The sequence below is a fragment of the Callospermophilus lateralis genome, chromosome 8 (genome assembly GCF_048772815.1).
Source record: "Callospermophilus lateralis isolate mCalLat2 chromosome 8, mCalLat2.hap1, whole genome shotgun sequence".
NCBI lineage: Eukaryota > Metazoa > Chordata > Mammalia > Rodentia > Sciuridae > Callospermophilus > Callospermophilus lateralis.
The window spans coordinates 102728792-102744553 of NC_135312.1; the positions used below are offsets into that span (position 1 = coordinate 102728792).

The 15762-nt window shown below is 39.2% G+C and overlaps 1 protein-coding gene across 1 annotated transcript; it reads right to left on the reverse strand.

Moving 5' to 3' along the window:
- Nucleotides 1-407: 407 nt before the first annotated feature.
- On the reverse strand, nt 408-5594 carry Tigd2 (tigger transposable element derived 2). The gene is made up of 2 exons (XM_076864860.2): nt 5270-5594; nt 408-5091 (listed from the first exon to the last, which is right to left on the reverse strand). Exon 2 carries the CDS (start codon nt 4210-4212, stop codon nt 2632-2634), a length of 1581 nt encoding a protein of 526 aa, XP_076720975.1. The 5' UTR covers nt 4213-5091; nt 5270-5594; the 3' UTR covers nt 408-2631.
- Nucleotides 5595-15762: the final 10168 nt, after the last annotated feature.

Here is a 15762-nt window from a genome sequence, read left to right on the forward strand (position 1 = left end):
AAAATATTTAAAAAAAAAAAAATAAAATGCAAATATTTCCATTATGCAATTTTTAAAAAGTATGCTCTTAATTACCACTTTCCCCATTTGGTCTGAGTTTTGTCTTTCAAGTCTCCTAAAACATATGCACTTTTATAAATAGTAACCAATAGTTAGAATTTGTGTATATTTTCTCTAAGGTAAACAAAATCAAAACTAAGAGCCTATACATCTGTGCTTTTCAAACCAGGGTGTCTATATGGGACATGTGGCCAATCAAGATAACCACCTTGTGTCTTTCTACAGGATCTAATATTACATTATCTAGAAGGAGGAAAAGATTTTTGTATTACAATTACTTATGGAATTAGAATGCACAAGTCACATTAGCATTTGTGATAAAAATACAAGATTAGGCCATTTCAATGTCATGATTGAAGAAGTTTGGTAAATTTTTATTAGTAAAAAGCATTGTGAAAAATTGAAAGCAGTTCTCAAATGCAAATGTAGGTCATGATCATTATCAAGTTTCAGCCCTTTTCAGGGAAGTCATTTAGTCTCAGTCCTCAGCCATTTCCTCAAGTCCATCAGGTAGTTGAAATTGTGTAGATTGAGAAAGGTGTGTTAATAATGACATATGAATTCTCCCAAAGAAAGAGGATTCTTAGAAGTCATCTGGAAAAGTCATTCTAGAACCCAAAGCCTCAGCTCAAAAGGCAGAATTCTGAGCTAATGACAGCCTTGTCAAAGAAGAAATTGTCAAGTGGATCTCTACTATCCCCTCAAATCATATCACAAGGAATCCTGCTGTGGATGGTTGGGCCGGATTACCGTAACCAGTCTCCTGTGACATTTCTTTTGCTCTGATTTTCTGCTGTTTCTGTATTAGTTTGATAAAATATTTCAAGTGTCCTGCTTCCTGCTGTCTTAGTCTTACTTACTTTAAAGGTATTTTATTGCTTCAGTGAGTTGTGCAAATATTCATATAGCTTTTATTTTATAAACAAAACTAATATCTACTTATTTTATTAGCAATATATTAACAGTTTAGAGCAAAGAAATTATGATCCCATTTCCATTTCATACAATTAACCTAAGATGTCTTAAATATGCCTGCATACTTCACATTGCCTATTAGTAGATAATGATTTCTAAATTAGATTCTCGAGGTTTCATGGAAATAAATTATTATTGTATTTCAGCTCAAACTAATTACTTGTGTCTCTGACCTCATTTCCTGTGGAAGAGATTTCCTAATACAGCTACATCACTTTGAGTCACACCTTGGATCTGTTTAGTATACATCTGAAACATAATTTCTGCAGTGCAATAACAGCAGCAACACTCGTGTGTTACTAGAATAACTACTATTATATAAAATCCATTTAGTAACTCATTAACTCCTCATCAGCCCTCTTTGAGACATGAAATATTCCTATCTTACACCTGGGTAGATTAGATAACTTGGTCGAGGTCACACAGTAACCCATGTTCTTTCTATAGTGCCTCTCTCAAGTCTTACTTAATGCTAGTCCACCAAACACATGCTGCTTCACAATTTATATACGTATGCTTACATTCTCAGCATGTCACAGAAAAAAACATGCTATATGAAAGCAATGATCTACTTAAAGTCTTACATTAATAGCTCATTAAAAAGAAAAGCTACTAATCCATCTATAAAGAATCAAAATGACGTATAATAAAACTTAACCCTTATCTCTTCTAATCACAATGGTTTGGAAACTGAATTTTATTTTCTTAGAACAGCATTGACATTCTTTCCACAACCATAAAGGAACTCTATTGTCAAATAAAATAAAAGTGAAGCACAAACCCTTTCCCCCAGAGTCATTTTAACTTTAGATTTTCCTTCACTATACTCAGAGATGGCCAATTTAAATCTCTGATTGCCTAAATACTGCTAGTACAGAAATGTGATATTTTAAGGATTTAACCTACTATCCTTCAGTTCTCAGTAGTCACACTGAGATACCTCAGCCTGATCCCCAATCCCTGCCCCATACTGAGAAGGAACCCAGGAATTTGTGCATGACAGACATCTGCTCTACTGCTGAGCCACATGATCGCTCAGCTTTTGAGATAGGGTCTTTGCTAAGTTGTTGAGGCTGATATTGAACTTAAAATCCTCCTGCCACAGCCTCTGGATTTCAGGAGTATGCCGCCATCCCCTGTGTCTAGCACAATCTTTGCAGAGTTCTTTTAATATATTCAGCAGCAAAAATAGAAACTTAGCTCTAACGTATTTCAATTTAGAAGTGAAAATTCAAAGAAAGTCAAAAAAATTCAATTTAAGTAAGATTTATTGTGTGTCTATAGTGTGCATGGACCTTTATTAGACACACTGAAATTCAGGCACAAGATAGACACAAGATCCCTGACCTTAGGTACCTTATGATCTAATTAGTATAATACAGATTAGAAACAGTAGACAGACAAGTTACATGTCAACACTTAATTGTTGAAATCAACATTAAAGGGCTGTAATTTAAGTAATCAAAAATGGCATCTAATCCTAAAATTATTTATAAAAGGTATTTGGCGTCAGAATCCACAGCACTTCAAACAAGGTAAGTTCCACTGCAGATCAATAATCACAAAGATGCAAACACACTGAAACACTTGACAGCACTATGAATGACTTTTGTTATTTTGGATCTTCTGTTTCCTTCTTATTATAGTCCGAAGCCTCCGTAATACCAATTTATCAGACAGAAGCATGTCATCTTGTTGTTCTAGATAATCCAGTAAGTTTTCGGTCCATTCAAGTGCAGCTTTATGACTAATAAGTTTTTCTGGGTTCAGTTCTGCTTTTTTAGTTTTACTGGAAGGCTTTTGCTCCACAGGCTTGGCCTGGTCCTCGGCACCTTCACTGTCAGTTAGCACCTGACAGCTTGAGTCATTACTCCGAGAGTCAAACCACTGATTAATATTCTCAATGTCAACATGTTCACAATCTTCTGTGTTCTGTAAAACTGTTGCCAAGTTAGCTGCTAAAATGGCTCCTTCATCAATGTTCATGACTGAATTTTCTTCATTGCCAGGGAAAAGTTTTTTCCATGCTTTGGTTATGGTACTTGATTTTATCATGTTCCAAGCTCTTGACACTTCATAAATTGCATCCAACACTGTCAAATTCTTCCAAAACATTTTTGGGTCAATACTTTCATCCATGTATTTCTGGAGAAGTCCTGCTCGATAGTATCTTTTTACTGTGGCTAAAACTCCCTGGCTCATTGGTTGAATCAGACTTGTTACATTTGGTGGCAAATATTTGACAATTATTCTGCCATCATCTGAACTCAACAGCTCTTCATTTGGATGTGCTGGGGGAAAATCTAAAAGAAGCACTGCTTTTTCGAGAAGCCCCTTAGATTTCAAATGCTTCTGTACTTGTGGCACAAAATATTTCTCAAACCACTGTCTGAAAACAGACTGTTCTATCCATGCACCTTTTTGACTGAAGTAAGTGACCGGAAGGTTTGAAAGATCAGTTCCTTTGAATGCACGGGGTTTTTTTGCTTTCCCCACAACACAAAGGTTAAGTTTGTGTAAACCCGTGGCATTTGCACAACACATAATAATGATTCTCTCTCTGCTTGACCTATACTCAGAAGTACTTTGCTCAGAGTCAAGAGCTAATGTCCTTGATGGAAGGCATTTCCAGAACAATCCAGTTTGATCAGCACCATAAATTTGCTCTGGCTGTAGATTCTCTCTCTCAACAAATTCCTGAAAATTACCACAAAATTCACTGGCAGCAGTTTCATCTCCTTTTAATTTTGTTCCTTTCCCAGCAGCCTTTGGAATACCATGGCGCTGCTTAAATCGAGTTAGCCAGCCAGATGATGCATTAAAATCACCTTCCATCCCCAAAGCATCAAAAAAGAACTTGGCTTGTTTTGCACAAATAGTTCCAGACACTGGAATTCCATCTGTTTTCTGTTGGTTAAACCACTCTATCATAACCCTATCAAGTTCCTCATATGTTGATGACTTCATAGATTTACGTTTGGATACCCCACTTATAGGATCTGAACTGTTAGCATAGTTTATAATCCGTTCTTTGTTCTTTTTAATATCACGAACTGTGGATTCACCAATTCCATATACCACAGAAAGTTTTTTGAAAGAGATACCTTCTTCAAGTTTCTTAATGATGTCAAGCTTGTCCTTAATTGTCAACACCACACGCTTACGTTTCCCTAGCATTTTAAGTGTCTAATATTTCAGGTGATTACTGGAACAAGATAATTAACAACTTAAATTTGAATACAGAGATTACAATATGGAGCATTAAGATCCCTCCTCTGCCCTGAAGACCTAGAGTAACCACCAATTTTCTGACAAGGTCTACAGGAATCTCTTCACTTTCATTTTAAAACAAAGTTCTTACAACAGGGAAAGCTCCAATTAACCCTACCTTCCTCTTAGTCTGAAGTCTTTTCATGAACTGCAATCTTACTGGAGGTTAGAAGTTGAACCAAAGCTACACTACAAGGTCTCTAAAACAGTCCTCTTAAACACTTAATAGTTGCCATCATTACAGAGAAGGTTTTTCCCTAAAGCACTAAGACTGAGGTTGCGGTATTTCGGGATATGTGCAAGAAAAATAAACGCAATATAGGACTTGCAAACTTGACATACAGGAAAAAACAATGGGAAAACTCATTCCCTCACTGTGTTGTCTTAGCAGGGCAATGGACTGTAAGGGATGCTCTTTTCCAGTCAAGGATTGCTACAGGTTACAGAGGGGAGTGCTTATGAAAAATCGTAGAAGTTAAGGCAAGCTGGACAGAAGAGGTGCAAATGAGGTGAAAGTGGACAAGCAGAAAACTCTGTACTTTAACTCAACACAAACTTACACCTAATGTAATTTGCTATTGGAAAGGGGAAAGGTGGGCAAGAGGCAATGCCACGTGATTAAAGAAAGCATCAAAAAACTTCATGGGTAGAAATCAGGACCCAAGGCACAGGCAGTGGGGTGGAAAGCTCGGTGAAGATGTTACAATAGTCCTGGTGAGAGATGATCCTCCATGGGCCAACAGAAGTTCCTGTGAGGGCTGTATAGGTACTCGCAGCCTCTGAAACCTAAAGGAAAATACCAAAAACATTTCTCTTTTCAGTATCGGGGTCTGTGGCATTACCCACACCTACCCTGCAACTATGTTGAGAAAATTAACACCTCCTATCAATGTGAGAGCTAAATGAGACAAATAATGCTTTTAGGCATTATCTGGGTTGACCGAGAGGGACCTCAATAGCCTACCTCCTGAAATTAAGAGGTCAGAGGGAAGCCTTGTTAGCCAGGGCCTCTCCCCAGCGCCGCGCGAGCTCCGGAGCGCGGGACGTCTTTCCTCCCGCGGAGGGAGCCCGGATTCTGCCTGGACGCGGGCGACCAGGGTGTCACCGCCGCGGCCAGCCAGCCGGTGAGCAGTCGCTTGGCGCAGAGGACGCCAGTTCGCCGACTGCGGGCATCGCTCTCCGCCTGCCTGCACGGCGGCCAGCTCGTGCTGAGAGCAAATGGAGTCTCCCGAAGGAGGTTGACACCGGTGGCGCGGCGGCTGCGGCAGCGAAAGGCGAGCGTCGCTGCCGGAGCCGGAAGGCGGGGGATTAGGGAGCACGCGCGCGCCCCCGCAGGAACGTGTGTCGGCGAGAGGTGGGGCCTGGCGGGCGAGCGCGCGCGGCCCGGGGCGGGGACTCGGCGAGCTGGCGGGAGTGGGGGGCGGGACTCGGACGCCGCGCGTTCTCTGGACGCTGCGTGGGTTCGGCAAACGGTCCGGTCTTTGCGGGCTGCGGGCGGCTGGGTTGGCCAGAAGGGGGCGGTATGAGCTCGCCCTGTCTTGGCGCTTTTACCAGTGGCCCGACTCTGCGGGCGAAGCTTCCATCTCTCGCAGCGGGAATAAAACTCGCACCCTTTGCGTTCGAGTAACAGATCCACGCATCCTCCGGCTCTGGCACGAGCTGTGAATAGGGGAGGGCGAGCGCACGTGGAGAGTGTTTACAAACAGCCTCCGCTGCCGCCCTCCGGAAGGAGTGACAGCATCGGCGCCTCCCAAAGCCCCCTCTTGGGAGCCGCGTGCCCACCTACCCCGCAGGCTGCCCGCCAGAAGTGGACAAGAAGCAGCCGGAACCCTGAGGCACGGTAAGAGAGCGGGCGCGGCTGCTGGATGAGGTCCGGTGGGCTGGGGTGGGGACAGGATTTGGGAGAGGAGCTGGAGCTTTTACTCTGCAACATCCAACCAAACAAACCAGGGTGGATGGGAGAGTAGCGCTCGTGCTGATTGTCGTGTGTCCTTTCCCCGATGGGTGCTCTTAGACCTGGCAGCAGCCGGTACACGTGTTAACCTGCGGGACGCAGCGGCGTGAATTTGCTGCAGCCCCTTTACACCCACTGTGTCTCAGTTGTAACCAGGGAATTGCATTTTGCTAAAGACTGGATTTATTGTTTCCACGGAGATACCTGCAGCGTCGCCAGAACCTTCCCTGAAGTGGGAGCGGTTGCACCTTCATCCTGCAGCACCTGTTTACGGAGGAAACGCAGTTTGCCTGCCTGTGCCCGACCCCTGGTAAAATAGTGTGAAAAGTGCAAGAGTCTTCTGTTAAGTTTTTTTTTTTTTCCCCCAACATCCGTGCGTAAGTATCGAACCTCTGCGTTAACACAAAGTAATGTAGTATCTCGTCATGTATTTGACCAGGCAACATTGTTGCTAGAATTTCGGAACTCACAGACGGAAATTCAACTGAGCATTCCTACTGCAGAAAAGAGATGTTGGTTCCCAGTCTTTTGACTCCCACGCCGAAACTGCACAATTGCCTTCTTCAGAATCGCAGCTTTACACTCTCTGGCGCGACAGAAATTCACTCATCTTCTACATAGAATGTGAGGCTATAAGTGGCTTTTAACAAATATCTGCTTTTCCTAAAGATAGACCTCCCTTCGACCCCCTTCCCCCAATCCGACTCCCACTTAGCTTCCAACAGTCATTCTGGCGGTTCTCCTTGGCTATTTGGGGTAAAGTCCAACTTTATAGTAGTTTTATGTCATTTTTTAAAGTTTTCTTTTCCCTGCTATTTGTAAGAGCATGAAAGACTTTTATCTGATCACTCCTCATAAGGGAAGAGTGCTGACTTTCAGACTGCCAATCATGTGGAAATGAGGCAGCAAGCAAGCAGATGTCAGTTTCCTGGCATTCCCCTCACCCTCCAGCCTACTGAGGTCACTCTGTCCTATGATATTTAAATAAAAATAAATTCTGCCATTTATCCACATCCCCTACTATCTCTAGGGTTAAATTTTCTTCCAGATATCACATGCATATCTTTGTTTTTCCTGAATTCTGCAACTTGCTGGTGTTTTATGACTTATAGCTGTTCCCTTTTCTTTGCCTTGTGTTAAGTTCCAATTTGGATACAGCCTACATCTTTTGATCCACAGGTCACCCCCAACATCACTTCACTTAAAGCAATTATCTTTAGCAGATTTTTCCTAAGACCTTATCTAAGGCAGTTGTGTCTTTAAAGGAGCTAGTTTCATCTGATAAACTTTCTGGGTTTTGCTAGGGGGATAGGTTGCTAATTGTGGCCAAGGTAATATTAGAGTGAGGTGCAGTTAAAATGGAATGTTAAGAATGGATTCTCAAGGTGGTGAAAATACTTTGGATGATGCTGTAGTGATGGATACATGTCATAATATATAATATGTTTATCCAAATGCTCAGAATTTAACAGGCTTAAGTTTCTCATAACTTCTAAATTTTCTGCTGAGATATATCAATGCACATACATGGTACACAGTCTTTTATCAGTGGTATTCTTCATGCAAAATAGTTTTGTAATGGAATAAGATATCTCTAGTTAGAAGAAATTCTTAGTTTTAAGGGATTGCATTCTTGTTTTCCATTTTCTTTATCATTGATCCCATTTATTTGGAAGTTTTTGTTCCATGATACTGAATTACTGATTAATTCCTACTAATAAGTAAAACCACGATTTTTTATGATATTAATATTCCATGTGTATTAAACCTATTTAATATCATCAAATAGTACATATGTGTAGCTAAAAAATTTACTGCCAATTGAAAATCAGTGGCTTGCTTTAAAAAAGAAAGTTACTGTTGTCTACTTTCAGTGACATATAATATTGAGGGGAATTTTCCAGTTAAAATATAATTTATTTTTCTTTTGGAGAGTGTGTTTGTGTTTTCAAATGAGCCAGATATGAACCATTTCTCACCAGTAAAATGAAGGCTTGTTATTTAAATTTTTTCAACTCTGAAGTTATCTTACTTTAGATTATAGAATAAAAGCCCAAAATGTTCATTTTTAATATAAAAATATTATTTTGAATGGTTAAAGGTAGGAACACTTTTCTATTTGAAAGTTTCTGGATGCAGGTCAGATTACTCATTGGAAAATCCCAGACTTTTTTTTTTTTTTTTTTTTTTTTTTGGTGGGGTGGGGTGGGGAAATAACCGGGATTGAACTCAGGGGCACTTAACTACTGAGCCACATATCCAGTCCTATTTTTTGTATTTTATTTAGAGACAGGGTCTCAATGAGTTGTTTAGCACCTCTCTTTTTGCTAAGGCTGGCTTTGAACTTGTGATCCTCCTGTCTTAGCCTCCCAAGCCACTGGATTACAGGCATGTGCCATCCTGCCTGGCCTGGACTTGGGGTGTGTGTGTGTGTGTGTGTGTGTGTGTGTTTAATGTTGATAACATAATGCTATTGAAAGATAGTGAATTCTTTAGTTCTTTTTAAATTTCAATTTATTTTTAACTAACATGAAAACAAAAATTGAACATGTTAATGGAGTACCATGTGACATTTCCATACGTGTGTGTATATATTGTATAATGTTTTATTCAAATCAACTCTCTCTCCTTAAACATTTGTCCTTTCTTTCTTCTTCCCTTCTATAATGCTGAGGATCAAAGTGCTGTACCACTGAGCCATACACCCAGCCCCTATTATTTCTTTATGGTGAAAACGTTCAAAATCCTCTCCTTTAGCTTTTTAAGTTACATAGTACATAATTATTTATAGTCACCTAATTGTGCAATAGCACGCCAGAATTTCTTACTTCCATATACCTAACTTAATACTCACTGATTAACCTTTCCCCATCTCTCCCTCCCACCTATTTTCTCCAGCTTCTGGTAGCCACCATCCTGCACTCAGTTTCTATGAGATCAACTTTGTCCCACCTATGTGTGAGATCTTATGGGACTTGCTCTTTATGCTTGGCATATTTGACTTAACGTAACGATCTTCAGTTTCATCCAAGTTGTTGCATCTGACAGGATTTCATTCTTTTTTATAGTTGAAAATAATCTCATTATGCATGTGTACCACATTTTCTTTTTTCATTAATCAATTGACAGACATTTCTTGGCTATTGTGAATAATGCTACAGTGAACATGGGAGTGAAGGTATCTCTTTATTTTCTTTGGTATGTATCCAGAGGTGAGGTTGCTAGATCATATGGTAGTTCTATTGTTGTTGTTGTTTTTTGAGAAACCTTCATACAGTTTTTCACAATAGCTGTGCTAACATATTTCCACCAAGAGAATTGAAGTTTGCCCTTTTATTCACATCCTCAACAGCATTTATTATCTTTAGTATTTTTGATAATAGCCATTCTTACTGGAGTAAGGCAATATCTTATTATGGTTTTGATTGACATTTCTCTGATGATTATTAAGCATTTTTTCATATATCTGTTGGCCATCTGTATGTGGGGTTTGTTTGTTTGTTTGTTTGGAGGTACCAGGAATTGAACCTAGGGGTGCTTAACCACACAGAGCCATATTCCCAGCCCCCCCCCCTTTTTTTTTTTTTTTTTTTTTTTTTGAGATAGGGTCTTGCTAAGATGCTTAGGACCTCGCTAAACTGCTGAGGCTAGCTTTGAACTTGAGATCTTCCTGCCTTAGCTCCCAAGTCACTGGGATTACAGGCATTCCCTACTGCTTCTGCTGTATGTCTTCTTTTGAGAAATGTCTGGTTAGGTCTGTTACCTATGTTAAGTTGGGTTGTATTTGCCATTGAATTTCCCTGTATATTTTGAATATTAACATCTTCACAGATGCATAGTTTGCAAATATTTTCTCTATTCTGAAGGTTGTCTCTTCACTCTGTCCATTGTTTCCTTTGCTATGCAAAAGAAGCTTTTTAAGTTTGATATAATCCTATTTGTCCATTTTTGCTTTTGTTTCCTGTGCTTTTGAGGTCTTGTCCAAAATACCGTTGGCCATTGCAATGCCCTAAAGCATGTTTTCTTCCAACAGTTTCATAGTTGCAGATCTCACATTTAAATTTTTAATCCATTTTTGGTTGATTTTTGTGACTGATGAGAGGTAGGGATCTAGTTTCATTCTTCGGTGTGTGGACACTCAATTTTCCTAACACCATTTATTGAAAAGACTGTTCTTTCTCCAATGTGTATGCTTAGCTCCTTTGTCAAAAATCAGTTAACTGTAAATGTGTGGGTTTACTTCTAGGTTGTTTAAGCTGATCTGTGTGTCTGTTTTTATGTCACTACTGTGCTATTTGGATATTATAGCTTTGTAGTATATTTTAAAAGCAGATAATGTAATGTCTACTGGTTTGTTGTTTGCTAAAAATTGTTTTGGCTCTTTGGGTGTGTTGGGGGGGTATTTCATACAAATTTCAGGATTCTTGTGAAGTTCTATGAAGAATGTCATTGATATTTTGATATAGATTGCATTTGATTGGTAGAATGCTTTGGGAAACATAGGATTCAGCAACATTAATTGTTCTTATTCATTATCATAGGATGTTTGTCCACTTTTGTGTCTTCTTCAATTTCTTTTATCAATGTTTTATAATAATGTTCATTGTAGAGTTCCTTCATCTCTTTTGTTAAATTTATTCTTACGTATTTTGTCTTATTTTTTGTAGCATTGCCCATGGGAAATCTATTGTGATTTCTTTATCTGATAATTTGCTATTAGTATATAGCAACTAATATTTATACTTCTGATTTTTTGCATGATTTTTTACAACTTGTAACTTTGCTATATTTATTAGTTTTGGGGTAGGGTGAGTCTTTGGGGTTTTCTACATCATGTCATCTGCCACAGGGTGAATTTGACTTCCTTCTTTCCAGTTTGGATGATCTTTATTTCTTTCTCTTAGCTGCTCTGGCTAGGACTTGCAATACTGTATGTAATAAAAGTGGTGAGAATGGGCATTGTTGTCTTGTTCCAGATCTTCAGAGCCTTCAGATTTGCCATTCAGTGTAATGTGGCTGTAGTTTATGGCTTTTTATGTTGAGGTGTGTTCCTTCTGAACCTAATTGTTACACATTTTACCATAAAGAAACACATTAAAACTTATAAAAATTCCTTTTATGTATCTATTAAGATGATCATATGGTTTTTGACCTTCATTCTCTTGATGTGGTGTGTCATGTTTTATTGATCTGCATATGTTGAACCGTCCTTTCATCCCTGGAATTAATCCCATTTGATCATAATGAATGATCTTTGTAATGTGGTGTCAGATTCTATTTGTTGGCATTTTGTTGAGAATTTTTGCATTTATGTTCATGAAGGATGTTGACCTATAGTGCTCTTTTTTTTTTTTTTTTTCTTGTCCTTATGGGGTTTTGGTATCTGGATAATGCTGGCCTCATAGAATGTGTATAGAAGTATTTTCTTCTCTTCAACTACTTGAAATAATAAGATGTGATATAATTTTTACAAAATATTTTGAAATTTTCTTTTCATTGTATGTGGGATGCTGCACCTTTATTTTATTTTTATGTGGTGCTAAGGATTGACCCCAGCACCTCACATGTGCTAGCCGAGAACTCTACCACTGAGCCATAACCCCAGCCTCTTATATTTACTTTTTATTGGTTCTTTTAGTTATACGTGACATTAGAATCCATTTTAACATAATTATACAAGCATGGAATATATCTTGTTCTAATTCAGACCCCAGTACCTCTCCTTCCCCTCCTCTGCCTCCACCCCTTACTTCCTTCCCTTTATTGATCTTCCTGCCATTTACCCATAGTTGTTTTCTTTTTTTTTAATTAATTTCTTGTGGATGTATACAATGGTGAGATTGACTATGGTGTGTGTGTGTGTGGCACACACACATAGAAAAGTTATGTCTGATTCATTCTTCATCTTCCCTTTTCCTATCTAGTTTTTCTTTAAATGTTTGTCAGAATTCAGCAGTGAAACCATCTGATTCTGGGCTTTTCTTTTTTTCTTTTTTTAATCTAATTATAATCTGTTCAGGTTTTCTTTTACTTCATGATTCAATATTGGCATGGTATATATTTCCAGGAAATTGTTCCTTTCTTGTAGATTATCAAATTTATTAGCATTTAGCTTTTGTAATAATCCCCAGTGACTGTTGGTATTTCCGTGGCATCAATTGCAATGCCTCCTTTTTCACCTCCAATTTTAAGTGTCTCTTTTTCTTAATTATTCTAGCTAAGAATTTGTCAATTGTTTTCCTTTTTTATCTTTTTGAAGTATCAGCTCTTTTTTTTCATTGATCTTTTGTTTTTGTTTTTGAATCTCTGTTTCATTTATTTCTACTTAAGTCTTCATTATTTCTTTCCTTCTACTAATTTGGGCTTTAGTTTACTCTTGTTTTCTAGTGCCTTGAGATACAGCACTGTTTATATTTGAGACCTCTCTGCTTTTTGATATAGATGTCAGTAACTGTAAACGTCCCTCTTAGTACTGCTTTTCCGGTATCCCATACGTCTTTCTGTGTTGTGTCTCCTTTTTCACTTGTTGCAATAAAGAGCTTTTCAGTTCTTGAGCTATGTAGATGCCAGTAGGGAACTTTTAAGCTTAATTTTGTTTTCTAGTTTGCTGGTGGTTTTAAGGTGACTAGTAGTTTAGACAAAGGTGAGAGAATGAGTTCCTAGGGTGATAGGAAAGATTTTGGAGGGGATCAAAAAATGAAAATTGCTTGTAGAAATGTTTAAATAAAATGTGTACTTGCTTCCTGAAAAACATTTTGATATAAATTGGAGAAACCAGTGAATTGACTAATTGGTATCAGTAATGTGGGTGGGACACTTGAGTGAGAGTTATATACTCACCTTACCTTCCTAAATCTACCCAGAGCAGCCCTCAGCTCTGTCAGGTTAACTGAAGCCCACTGTGCCTAGGACCACTCTTTGTCCCTCTCCTCAGAATGCTTTTGAGCTTCCTAGGCTTTTTCAGCCTGGAGAATCTTTCTCTTTTCTCAGTAATTGTCCCCAAAAGCCATGTCCCAAGTGATTATAATATTCCCAAGTTTGAAAGCCTTAGGGTTTTGGTGTTGTTTTGTGGCAGGGTACCAGGGATGGAACTCGGAGGCACTCAATCACTAAGCTCCATCCCCAGCCCTGTTTTGTATTTTATTCAGACACAGGGTCTCACTGAGTTGCTTAGAGTCTTGCTATTGCTATTGCTGAAGCTGGCTTTGAATGCACAATCCTCCTGCCTCAGCCTCCTGAGCTGCTGGGATTAGCCTTAAGTTATTGAAAGGAAAGTGAGGAACTGGGAGGCAGGCAAGCAAGAAATGAAAGATGGAGACCAGGCAGAGATACACAGGCGAGTTTATTTGTCAAAGTTGACAAAAAAAGGCCATCTCTCCACAGACAGAGAGAGGTAGGACAGGCTTGGATTTTAGGGCTTTTATGGGCCAGACTCAGGGATCAGAGCCAGGTGGGTCGAATATGGGTGATTTAAGGTTGGGGTTGGTATGAGGGAGCGGTGAGCCTTTCCTGGAAAGGCCCTTGGGCAGGAAAATGGTCACTGTCATTTAAGATGGCTGCCCAGATGCTAAGCAAGGACCTTACAGTTATTGACAACTATTTGAATCTGAGACTCCTACCCCCTCCAATACTGTCCTTCTTATAAAATTGTACACAATCTTCGAAGAAGCCTATGAAATACTGAAACAAAAAGGGAAATAATTGTGTCAATGTCTAGATATAACTACTCTTCCCACTTTAATGTGTATCTATAAGGTCCTTGCTTAGCATCTGAATGAACATCTTAATTAACAGCCACCATTTTAAGGAAAAAGTTTCCCTTTCCTGCCCAATGGCATTTCTGAGAAAGGCTCACCATTCCTTCTTACCAACCCAACCCTAAACCCCTTGGCTCTGATTCCTGAGCTTCCCCCATAAAAGTCCTAAGACTCAAGCCTGTTTGCCTCTCTCTCCTATAAAGAGATGGCCTTTATTTGTCAGCTCTGGTAAACAAACTCTTGTGTGTTTCTCTGCCTGGTCTCCATCTTTCATTTCTCACTTACCTGTCTCTCGTTCCTCGCTCTCCCTTCTGTATCCAATGTCTTTCTTGTATCAATGTAACTATATATGTGTACATGCTTTTAAAAAACTGAGAACAGGAGGCTGTATTTGCCAGCTTTCCATCACTGTAATGAAACACTAGAGATAGGATATTTATGAAACAATGAAAGTTTATTTGGCTCATAGGTTTTGAAGCTCAGGTCCATTGGGAAGCATTATTGATGAGGCATCTACTGATAATGACATATGATGCTGGGCCCAAGACAGAGTAGACTACATATCACGAGCCAGGAAGCAGAGATGCAGGACCAGTGGAATCCCACAGCTTCTGTCAATGACTCACTGTCAATGACCTAAGGACCTTATAGAGTCCCACCTCCTGAATGTCCATAGATTTTCCTCATACTGCAACCCTGGGGACCAAACCTTTAGCACACAGGCATTTCATGGACATTCAGCCTCCATACCACAGCAAAATCATAACATATAAACAACTTATACATGCCCTGACCAATAATATGTTATAAATATTGTCAATTCTCATGAACCAAATACCACAAGAAATAAATCTATAGTAAAATTGGGCTTAATACAGAAGCAAGAGAGGTCTATATCTTGGAAGACAATGGATGTCTCATTAAGAGGGAATTATAAGGGGTTAATTATAGGATTTAACTTTGGCTAATGTGATTTTAGGAAAGGTGTAAGAAAGATGAGTCGGAGAGAGCCATGATGGCTCAGGCTTCTAATCCTAGCACTTTGGGAGGCTGAGGCAAGAGGATCGCCAGTTTGAGACCAGCTTCAGCAATTTAGCAAGCCCCTAAGCAACCTAGTAAGAACCTGTCTCAAGAAAAAAAAAATCTATAGATAGATAGATAGATAGAGTGCTATAAAAGAAAAGCAGGGGCAATTTGGGTATTGAGTATCTTAATCATTTTTATTTAGGAAGGTAGGGAGCAGAGAGATGGTAGAGCTCATTCAAAAGAAGCAGCAGTGATTCCTGCCAACTGTGAGGTAGGTTATTTTTTTGGCTGGACAGTTTTTCCCTCTCTCCCCCTGTTAAATTTACACTGAGGCAAGATTATGGAGTTTTTGTCTTGTCTTACCATAATTGTGGAGAGTCCCCCTCTGCTGTTGATATTCTTACAAAATTATTTAGGTTCCACAGGGTAACACCACACCTACCTTGCTCATAGCTTTCCACACAATTTTCAAATGATCCACAATGAAGTACAGTTCAAATACTAATCATTGATAGTTTAACTTATCAGGTTAGAAACTATCCCAGGTTCATCTGGGTAGATGTATCATAGTGTAATTCTACCTTTAGAATTTCTTCTGCTTGAAGAAGTCAGTTGTTAACATGTGACTTAAATGCTTAATGTCAAAATGAGTCCTTCAATGTCCCATGATTATGTATCTCAAACTCAGTTTCAGTCAGTCAATTTTAGACAACTTTTCTT